The 12,314-nt window shown below is 40.7% G+C and overlaps 1 protein-coding gene across 1 annotated transcript in view; it reads right to left on the reverse strand.

Moving 5' to 3' along the window:
- LOC115464452 (extracellular calcium-sensing receptor-like) overlaps positions 1–12,314 on the reverse strand; it is a 67,054-nt gene that overhangs the window by 39,681 nt on the left and 15,059 nt on the right. The window contains exon 5 of the mRNA XM_030194832.1: positions 7,992–8,189. Within this exon, the coding sequence (XP_030050692.1) occupies positions 7,992–8,189 (198 nt within the window). The remainder of the gene's footprint in view (positions 1–7,991; positions 8,190–12,314) is intronic.

Consider the following 12,314-nt stretch of genomic DNA (forward strand, 5'->3'; position numbering starts at 1 on the left):
AGGGGGAGGGGTCACCAGGTGAAGTCTAGGTATTGTCTGGCGGCCTTGCGGAGCTCAGGTCCGAGTTGTCTCATCTGTGCTTCGCTGGGCACAGGGGCTCTCAAGCTACAATTCCTTAACAGTAAGCCAAAGCCAGGAGCTCGCCAGACATGGCAGACTTGACCCAGGTACTGCAGCAACAGCAGGCCCAGATGAACTGAATTTCCGGTACGTTACAAGAAGTTTGTTCTCAGCTGTCCACCCTGCAGAATTCATGAGCCGCCGCTGCTCTGGCTCCTAGACCAGTGCTTCTGATGCCCGGCCTGCGGCTTCCAGAACCTCCGCGCTTCGATGGAACTCCAGTGTGCGTGGGTTTCCGAATCAGTGCCAGATACTGTTTGAAATGCAGCCAGGGTCCTTTCCATCGGAAACCATGAAGATCACCTATATCATCTCTCTTCTGACCGGACCAGCTTTGGCTTGGGCCGCTCCTCTTTGGGAGCAACGGGATCCCATTCTTTCAGATCTGGGAGAGTTCCTGCGGCGGTTCCGCATGTTCTTCGATGTTCCGTGCCGGCCAACGTCGGCTGCTACCAAGTTTTTTTCTTGAGCCCTCATCCCCATCCCTCATTCTTGGTGACTTCAACATACACACTGATAACCCATCCGACTCATACGCTTCTCAATTCCTCACCCTAACTTCCTCCTTCAACCTCCAACTGAGCTCCACCACCCCTAATCACAAATCTGGTCACTGTCTTGATCTCATCCTCTTCTCTACCTGCTCGCCCTCTAATCTCTGCGTCTCTGCTCTTCCCATTTCTGACCATCACCTGATCACATTCACACTTCATCACCCTCCCCCTCAGTCCCGCCCACCACTAACCACTACCTCCAGGAATCTCCAGGCTGTTGACCCCCCCCCCCACCTTATCCACTAGTATCTCCGATCTCCTCCCATCCATCACGTCCTCCGAGTCCGTCGACAAGGTTGCTTCCAAGTACAATGCCACACTCTCCTCCGCCCTAGACACCCCTGCACCGTCTGTTTCCCGTCCCACAAGGCGCACTAATCCCCAAGCCATGGCTTAACCTTTGCACCCGTTACCTTCGCTCCTGCTCCCGATCGGCTGAATGCCTATGGAGGAAATCTCGCACCTATACTGACTTCACTCACTACAAATTCATGCTATCCTCCTTCCAGTCCTCCCTATTCCTCGCCAAACAGGACTACTACACTCACTTGACTAAGTCCCTCAGCTCTAACCCACGTCGTCTCTTCACCACCCTCAACTCCCTCCTCAAAGTGCCCTCCGTTCTCACCCCCCCCCCCCTCACTCTCTCCTCAATCACTGGCTGACTACTTCCGCGACAAGGTCCAGAAGATCAACCTCGAATTCACCACTAAACCTTCTCCTCCTCTTCATCCTATCACCCACTCCCTCAACCAATCAACCCAGGCCTCCTTCTCCTCTTTTCCTGATATCACCGAAGAGGAAACCGCCCATCTTCTGTCCTCCTCAAAATGCACCACCTGTTCCTCAGACCCCATCCCCACCAACTTACTTATCACCATCTCTCCTACTATCACCCCTCCCCATCTGTCACATCCTCAACCTCTCTCTCTCCACCGCGACTGTCCCTGACACCTTCAAGCATGCTGTTGTCACACCTCTCCTCAAAAAACCTTCACTTGACCCTACCTGTCCCTCCAACTACCGCCCCATCTCCCTCCTACCCTTCCTCTCCAAAATACTTGAACGTGCCGTCAACAGCCGTTGCATTGATTTTCTCGCCTCTCATACCATCCTCGATCCGCTTCAATCTGGCTTTCGCCCACTTCACTCGACAGAAACGGCATTATCCAAAGTCTGTAATGACCTGTTCCTCGCCAAATCCAAAGGTCATTACTCCATCCTCATTCTCCTCGACCTATCCGCCGCTTTTGACACTGTCAATCACAACTTACTTCTTGACACACTGTCCTCTTTTGGGTTCCAGGGCTCTGTCCTCTCCTGGTTCTCCTCTTATCTCTCCCATCGTACCTTCAGAGTACACTCTCATGGCTCTTCCTCCACCCCTATCCCGCTCTCTGTTGGAGTCCCTCAGGGTTCTGTTCTTGGACCCCTTCTTTTCTCTCTCTACACCTCTTCCCTGGGCTCCCTGATCTCATCGCATGGTTTCCACTATCATCTTCATGCTGACGACACCCAGCTTTATCTCTCCACACCAGACATCACTGCAGAAACCCAGGCCAAAGTATTGTCCTGCTTATCCGACATTGCTGCCTGGATGTCTAACCGCCACCTGAAACTGAACATGGCCAAGACCGAAATTATTGTTTTCCCACCCAAACCCATTTCTCCTCTACCTGCACTCTCTATCTCAGTTGATAACACCCTCATCGTCCCCATCTCATCTGCCCGCATCCTCAGTGTCATCTTCGACTCCTCCCTCTCCTTCTCTGTGTACCTCCAGCAGATAGCCAAGACCTGTCCCTCTATAACATTAGCAAAATCCGCCCTTTCCTCTCTGAGCACACCACCCGAACTCTCATCCACTCTCTCGTTACCTCTCGCCTTCACTACTGCAACCTACTCCTCACTGGTCTCCACTTAGCCACCTATCCCGCCTTCAGTCCGTTCAGAACTCTGCTGCACGTCTTATCTTCTGCCTGAACCGATACACTCACATCACCCCTCTCCTCAAGTCACTTCATTGGCTTCCGATTAGGTACCGCATTCAATTCAAGCTTCTGCTACTAACCTACAAATGTACTCGATCTGCAGCCCCTCCTTACCTCTCAACCCTCATTTCCCCTTATGTTCCTACCCGTAACCTTTGCTCTCAAGACAAATCCCTCCTTTCAGTACCCTTCTCCACCACCGCCAACTCCAGGCTCCGCCCTTTCTGCCTCGCCTCACCCCACGCGTGGAACAAACTCCCCGAGCCCATACGTCAGGCCCCCTCCCTCCCCATCTTCAAATCTCTGCTTAAAGCCCACCTCTTCAATGTCGCCTTCGGCACCTGACCTCTACACCTCTACCCAGGAAATCTAGACTGCCCAACTTGACATTTCGTTCTTTAGATTGTAAGCTCATTTGAGCAGGGACCGTCCTTCTTTGTTTATTTTGTACAGCGCTGCGTAACCCTAGTAGCGCTCTAGAAATGTTAAGTAGTAGTAGTAGTTTCGGCCGTACAGGCCTGCGTCAGGAGTCTATTCAAATCAAAACATATAAATAACATAAAATGAATAAAACATATAAATATAAAGAGACATTGCAAATATTTAAAACCTTCTACTTATTGCAAGAGAAGTTGTCAGATGAACATAAAACCAAAATATGATGGTCGAATATTGAGTAAACTGTCCTATTACATATCAGCAATAGTAATACTTCTGGAGAAATACATAGTATAAAGGTAAAATAGGAATAATATATAGATGGATAACAAAAGCAAAACGATTCTTCAAATAATATTCTATTAACCGTACACAAGATAATATGTATATCTCTAATAATTATCAAGCACAATGGGCAGTAAACAATGCACAATAAATAATTTAAGAACTGATAAGAATCAAAATGATGCCCAATAACAATAATAGGAAATTAATAGTTATTATAAAAATATTCATAAACTAATTTTATATGAGCAGTATTTAATATTGCATATTAAAAAGAACAGAAATATAAAACTGAAAAACAATCAACTTATGTAATGTTAGCAATATATGAAAACTGTATGTAAGAAATATATAGAAAAAATAATAAATAAATATTTAGCAGATATTTACCTTCTCACCGTATGTTGATTTTTAATTCTATCCAATTGTAAGGGGAATATGTGTCTAAAAAAGATTATACCATAATGAAAATTGTAAAAACCTAATGAATTAGTATGAAAATACAAATATCTCAATGAGGTGAAATATTAAAAAGTCAGTCTTATGATAACTTATAAGGACTTCCATTCTAAGCTTGAAATGATAAAAACGTGTTATCAAGTGTATATAAAAGATTTCTCAGTATGGTAGTAAGAATCGTTATAGCCAACCTAGCTAACTTCCTTTGAAGATTATACTGAATTCATTGTAACTAAGATGGGTATACACCTCTGGGAATAAATAATGAATTCATGGAAATTAAAATTTACCTACTGTAGATAGCAAGCTGCACTTATCTTGTGTTAAAGAAACTAGATCAAAGAATCGCCGTTTGTGACCCGCTTATCTGCCCTTCTCACTGATATGTAAGCGCTAAATAATGTTCAGTGCACTGTTACATGGAACCAGCTCGAGACAGCAAAACGTGGCTCTGTCACAAAACGGAGCTAGTGTGTGTAAATATCTTTAGAAAAATATAGTTACATGCAGCTGCATATCTATATAATCCAAAAAGTGCTATTGATATAATTATATACGAAGGAGAAGTGTAATTTAAACAAATAATAATAAAAATAAAAATATGAATTCTCCACCCCAGTGATATAAAAAGCTATGTCTACTCATGATGAAAAATTAACAGACGAAAATTGCCATATATAAATCCACTATCCTTACCTCTTTTTAAACTGTACAGTTAAATAATCCTTGAAACAAAGTGAAGCAAAAAGCATCAGAGCAGCGTCTGGTCTCTGTAAAATCAAACAGAGCTAGTATTTCCAGTGCGTTTTAAAGTCTCCTGCCAAAAGTAAACCGAAATCCATGACGTCATTTCCAAATGCTAATTAATTGTAAAGGATGGAATCAATAATTGAATTAGACAACATTGCCAAATCAGCCATTTACCTAAAAATTAGCCCCTTAAAACTAATGGATTGAGAGCATAAAGCGGACAGAAAAATGCCAGACTCTGATTACAGATCGTAAAGTACTTAGGAAGAGGCAAACTGTCTGTCTAAAGCTAAGAAATGCTGACAGATAAAATAAAACAGTATGGTCTCTAATCTGTTGATGGAAAAATACTAGAGAGAGAAGGTAAATATACAAACACACTGGACATTCAAAACAGGAGTTTTTAAGATTAAAAAGATGTATGTATAAACATCAATTTTAAGTGCAGACAACAAAGTAATAGAAGCTTAATATTTGTGGTCATGTTTTCAATAATTACTGAGCTGAAGTCTCCAAGAAAAGTAAATTTAAATTTCATGAAAAGTGGAGTATTTGTGTTGCAAAGCTAACCCCCCAAAAAATAATCACTGAATATTTGTGACCAAAATCTTCATAAGATATAATCTAGGATGACAGAAAAAAATAATAATTTTAGATTACATAAAAAAATAAAATATGGAGAATTAGTTTATGATTTAATGGAATAATCTTACCAAATGAGTTAATCTTTTAGGGAAAATTCATATTCTAGACCTATTTTAAAAGATAATATTATAACTACAAATATAAAACAGCCAATGTGGTTACTGAAATGAACAAAATTGAGAATGAAATAATAGTTAAGAAATATGATATTCAATCAATCTTCATAAGGATTATGTGAGCCTTCATTTAAATTTAAATATCAGAATTAACCGATATTTATGTATATAAATCCACTGAAGATTGTGGTGTGTTATAACATATACTGCGCATATAAAAAACATAGAAAAAGCATCTTAAAAATCACCCATAAAAAACATATAAACAATTATACATGTATGCATAAATGAAAAACATTATTTAAATATATCACTAATAAACTTTAGGAACACGATTCGAAGAATTCTATATCTAATTGACACATTGCATATAAAATGGGTTATTGTTCAAAAGGTAATTTTTGTATCAGTTTGCCAAAGTTATCTACAAATTACATCTTTATTCATAATCAGTTTGAGCATCTATTGCCCATATATAAAAAATATCTATTAAACAATTATTAGAAACTATTTGTGAAGAACAATCATCCTGAGTACATTCAGTATAGAAGTACAAACATGATCTAATAAAGTGCTATATAGTATTGTCACATCATATGTCATAAATGACTTGTTATGGAAAGATGTACCTATAAATAAACTTTAAAATGTGACATCAAACATAAAATCTTATTTGTAAAATGATATTTATTTATAAATAACCTTCAGAATATGACGTCAAAAATAAAAACCTTATTCCTACCTACAGGGTAAAGAATATGACTTATAAATAAGAAATAATAATAATAATAATGAAAAAATAATAAAAATAAAATAAAATAAAAAATATATAATAATAAACAGATTGATAAGTGAAGCTAATATCGATTTATAACTTTTCTATATATAGTTTCACGAGAAAGATGACAGCTCTGGTTCCATGTACAGACCTTAAGGATAAACTATCTCTAAAGTCAAAATAATTTCATAAGAAAGATGTCAGATCTAGTTCCATATTCAGACCTTGAGGGCAAACTGTCTCTAATGTAAAAATAAAACGTTGTTCTTCTTTTAATAAAGTGCTATCTGCATCACCTCCTCTCCATCTCGGTCTAATATGTTTGATGACAAAAAACTTGAGGTCATCTATAGTATGTTTAGCTTCATACCAATGTGGTACTAAAGGGTCTGTTGTGATGTTCCTACTAATACAGGATCAATGTTCTATTATTCTAGTTTTGATCATTCTCTTTGTTTTTCCTATATAAAAAAGACCACAGGGACATATGATCACATAAATCACATGAGTCGAGTTACAATTTGTTGAATGTTTTAAAAGAAAACTTTTCTTGATAATGGGATGTATAAATTCTTGGAGTGTAATGCAATGCTTACAAACAGTGCGTTTACCACATGGATAATGTCCCGAAAAAGTGCTTGCTGTGTAATTTTCCTCTGGAAGTGTTGATGGGACCAGCCGTTCTTTCAAGTTTCTATTACGAGAGTAGGCTATAACTGGACGTTTGTTTTGAAAGCATTTATGTATCTCCAAGATATGCCAATTTTTATGACTCACGTCCTTCAATTGATTTGAAATGGTTGAGAAATTTAAAGTACAAATAAGATCTGGTGAAACTCTGTCGTGCTTCTAAGTAATTGTTCTCTTTCTTTGGTACGAGCATGGTTTTTACATCTCTCAACTATCTCTTTGGGATACCCTCTTTTGATGAAACGGTGTGACATATCTTGTACGTAGAACTCAAAGTCTTCAAAGTTAGTACATAAACGCCGAAGTCTCAGGAACTGTGACTATGGAAGATTTGTTTTCAACCCTCGATTATGGAAACTTTGGAAATGTAGATAGGTGTTTTTATCTGTAGGTTTTTTGAACACTTGTGTGATGAATCTGTATGGGGTTTTAGTAATGAGCATGTCCAAATATGAAATTTGATGTTGATCATATTGTATCTTAAAACGTAAATTCTGATCTAGGTTGTTTAGCCAATCAAAGAATTCTAAAAGTTTATCTTCATCACCTCTCCAAAGAATAAGAATATCATCGATATATCTTTTATAAAATATAATTTCTGATTCATATAGATGGGTAGTCAATAACTTCTCTTCAAAAACGGCAACATAGAGATTTGCAACATCGAGTGCTATTGACGAGCCCATCGCTGTACCACGTATTTGTTGATAAATGGTTCTTTGAAATTAAAAAAAAATTTTCTTTAGTGCAAATGTGGCAAAAGCAATGATGAGAAAATTCAGTATCCTGCGTAAGATTGTTCTGTTTTTTCAATGATAGCCAGACTCTCTAACTGTGGTATATTAGTGTATAAAGAGTCTATATCAAGCGTAACCAATATAAATTATCCAAGTCTCTATCAAAGTCTTCTAGCAAATTTAAAACGTGTAGAGTCTCTTATATATGATGGCATCTGAGGGATGTATGGGTGGAGGAAGAAGTCTACAAATTGGGACAATGGTTCTAGTAAAGATGCATTACCTGACACAATGGGACGTCCTGGAGGATCTGTTGATGATTTGTGTATTTTGGGTAATGTATAAAAACTGGGTATGACTGGATTAGGCACTAAAAGAAAATCCTTCTCTTTTGAAGTTAAGTAGCCAGCATCGTATGATAGAAGTACAATCTCTTTTATTTCTTCTTGCAGTTTAATGGTGGGATCTTCTTCTAGCAGAATATAATAGTTCCTATCTGTAATCTGTCTGTGCAGCTCTTTAACATAGTTAGACCTGTCCATAATCACAATACCACCTCCTTTATCTGCTGGTCTTATGACTATTTGAGTGTTATTGGACAGGTCTTGTAGTGCATCAAATTCATCCTGTGTCAAATTATGAAAACTTTTGTGCTTATTCCTCTTCTCAATAGTTTCCAACTCTCTAAGTGTACATTGGTAAAAAGCTGAAATTATGGGATCAGGTGGTGCAGGAGGACTCCATTTTGTTTTATGTTTGAGAACTGACGTATCTAAAGTAGATGCATGATCTTGAAAAAAATGTGTTATTTGTAACTTCCTAAAAAAAACGGAACAGATCCACTCTTGTCTGGAAAGGATCATAGCGTGGGGTAGGTACAAAAGAAAGGCCTTTCTATAGAACACTAATCTGTGGAGCAGTAAGTGGAAAACTTGATATATTAAATACAGGGATCTCTTCTTGTTGCATGTCTGCGTGACTGGCTGTTACCATCTGTCTCTCCTGTATGGGTCTCGTGTCCTTCCTCTGCCTCTCCCTCTGCCTCTGTTGTAAATGAACGGTCTGTTGTATTGGTAGTCTTGTGGATGATTGTAAGGAACGGATGGAATCCTCTCTGTATTCTTGGAATTGTTGTTGTGCAGGGTGAAGGATGAGCTAGCGGGTAGGGAACTGCCCTCGACTCTGGATGCCCTCATCACGCTATGCACTCGTATAGATATTCGATTCCAGGAGCGAGAGCAAGAGTGGAGTAATTGGTGGTCCACACAGAGGTTTTCTCATCGTTCATAACGTCCGAGGTCGCCGGGAGCCACCAGCAAGCCAACTGCTAGATCCGAGAAGGAGCCTATGTTGGTCAGGCGACATCGTCTCTCTGCATCCGAGCAGTCTCATCACCAGAGAAACCAACTCTGCATGTACTGTGGACAATCCGGACATTTTGTGAATGTTTGCCCCAACAAGGTGGGAAAAGACCACCACCCAGGACCCGTGAAGGGAATGGTCCTGGGTTGATCTTCTTCCCTTCCTCAAAACATGCTTTCTGTTCCCATACTACTGCAGTGGCAGGATCGCCATATCCATACTGTGGCTCTGTTGGATACTGGGGCTGGAGGAAATTTTATTGACACTGATCTCCTGGAACAACTAGGGGGGTCTTCGATTCCCTGTCAACCGGCTCTTCAAGTGACCTCTATCCAGGGATCGACTCTTCCTCGGCCTATCACCCGGGTTACTTCTCCCTTGCAGATGCAGGTTGGGGTCCTTCACCAAGAGAGAATTCAGTTCTTAGTGCTTTCTCGGGCTATTCATCCGGTGATTCTGGGACTACCCTGGTTGCGGCTCCATGCTCCTACCATTGATTGGGCCACAGAGAAGATCGGTCAGTGAAGTCTGCGGTGTTTCCAGCAGGGTCTCTCATCTGTCGAGGTTCCTACGAGGGTTCTTCCTGCCCTTCCTGGGGTCCTGCGGGCCATTCAGGCGACTCTTCCCGAGGAATACCAAGACGTTCTGGAGGTGTTCAGTGCTCAAGAGGCGGATGCTCTCCCACTTCATCAATCATTTGACTGCCCAATTGAGCTACTCCCCGGGACCAGTCAGCCCCGGGGTAGGCTTTATACCTTATCCTGGAATGAGACCCAGGCCATGCAAGATTATATAAAAAGAGAACCTGCAGAAAGGCTTTATTAGGCCTTCCTCGTCACCAGCAGGATCTGGGTTCTTTTTTGTCACAAAGAAGGATGGGTCTTTACGGCCATGTATTGACTACCGGGGTCTAAACAGTATTACGATTAAGAATCGTTACCCACTTCCCTTAATTCCAGAGTTGTTTGACCGGCTACAAGGAGCAAGGATATTCACTAAGCTGGATTTGAGAGGAGCTTACAACCTGGTATGAATCCAAGAGGGGGACGAATGGAAGACCGCTTTTTTTTTTTAAATTTTAACCAGGATCTTTATTGAATGACTTCAGCACAAGTACAATGTAACACATACATATCTAAACATTATGCATTAGATCAAATAACCGAAGGGATGGTAACCAAACAACTCACAAATTATCTCAACAAGTTCTCAATACTACATGATGCCCAATCAGGATTCCGGTCAAATCACAGCACAGAAACAGTACTTATCACCCTTATGACCAAATTCAAACAAATGATCGTTACAGGCACCAACATACTCCTCCTACAATTTGACATGTCAAGTGCCTTTGATATGGTTGACCACGGAATTCTATTACACATACCTGAATATTTTGGCATCGGAGGCAATGTCCTAAACTGGTTTATGGGATTCCTAACCCTACGCTCATACCAAGTCACATCAAATTCAACAACGTCTGCTGCATGGACACCTGAATGTGGAGTACCGCAAGGATCCCCCCTCTCGCCAACTATCTTCAACCTAATGATTATCCCCTTGGAAAAATTACTATCAAATCATAAAACCTTCACCCTTACATATACGCAGATGATGTAACGATATATATTCCTTTCAAACAAGACATTAACGAAATCTCCAACGAAGTCAACCAAAGTCTACACATCATGAATACCTGGGCAGATGCATTCCGACTGAAACTGAATGCAGAAAAAACTCAATGCCTCATACTTACCTCCCAATACAACACGAATAAATTTACCGCTATTAATACACCTAAACTACAACTGCCAATCTCCGAAACTTTAAAAATCCTTGGAGTCACTATCGACCACCACCTAACACTTGAGACTCATGCAAACAACACAACCAAAAAGATGTTCTACTCCATGTGGAAACTGAAAAGAATAAGACCATTCTTTCCGAGATCCGTCTTCCATAACCTAGTGCAATCACTCGTACTCAGTCATCTGATGTAACTCATTATACGCAGGCTGCAAAGAACAAATACTGAGGAAACTTCAAACAGCCCAGAATACAGCAGCCAGACTCATCTTCGGAAAACCAAAATACGAAAGTGCAAAACCCTTACTTGAGAAACTACACTGGCTCCCACTCAAGGAACGTATCACCTTTAAAGTATGCACCTTAGTCCACAAGATCATCCACGGTGAAGCCCCTGCATACATGTCTGACTTAATAGACCTGCCACCCAGAAACACTAAAAGATCATCCTGAACTTTCCTCAATCTCCACTTCCCTAACTGCAAAGGCATAAAATACAAAGGACTGCATGCGTCAACCTTCTCCTATATGAGCACACAACTCTGGAATACACTACCACGCAACCTGAAAACGATCCACGAACTAACGGACTTCCGCAAACGATTAAAGACTTATCTCTTTGAGAAAATTTACTGCAAGGATCAAAACACATGAAGTCCACACACACTAACAGAAATACACCAACATACTCTCTTCTGAATTCTCTTACCCGTATTTTCACTACAATTAACACTCCACCCACATAAAAAATTGCTATACCCTAAGGTTTTCGTGATATTGTTCTATCGCCCTATCTTTTCCCCATTGTGACATTCTACTGTTTATACGCTCTAAATGTTGTTTTGACTTGACTTTGTCTTCCCATGACTCTTTATAATGTAACCCATAATCGTACTGTAACACATTGTATTTCCATCATTCATAATGTATTGTAAGCCACACTGAGCCCGCAAATAGGTGGGAAAATGTGGGATATAAATGCAATAAATATAATATAATATAGACAAAGTCATCTCTCAGAAGGGCCCCGCAGCACAGAACCCCTTCTCAGTATTTAACCTTTCCCAGTTGTATTTTAACTTTTTATAACAGAATTATTCATACAAAAACAAAAATAGCTTCCCATAAACCCCCACCCCCACCCCTCCATACCCATCTTCCCAGGGACACCATTAATCACCCTGTCTCTCATATCACCTAGTACCACCTTATGAGATACCCAAGGGAGCCCATATCTGTTTCCACTTAGCCATAGTGTTCCGCTCTCTAGCCAGTAACCTCTCCCTCTCAGCAATATAGTCCAGAAGACTCCTCCATTTACCCACTGAGGGACACCCAGTTTGCTTCCAAGAACGAGCAATCACCACCCGACCAGCACTAAAGCAGTGCTAAGCCAAGACCCGACTCCCACCCATCACCCCCGGGACAGGCCTATTAAACAAGAACATGGCCAGATCCCAAGGAATAGGGGAGCCCACCCACCCACAGCTGTACTCGCCCCTGAATCACCCTCCAGTAGGCCTTCACCTTCCAAATATGGCCATGGGTACCCTTTTGACCGCAATTTCACCAACATAGGGAAG

This window comes from Microcaecilia unicolor, chromosome 3 (assembly GCF_901765095.1).
Source record: "Microcaecilia unicolor chromosome 3, aMicUni1.1, whole genome shotgun sequence".
Taxonomy (NCBI): Eukaryota; Metazoa; Chordata; class Amphibia; order Gymnophiona; family Siphonopidae; genus Microcaecilia; species Microcaecilia unicolor.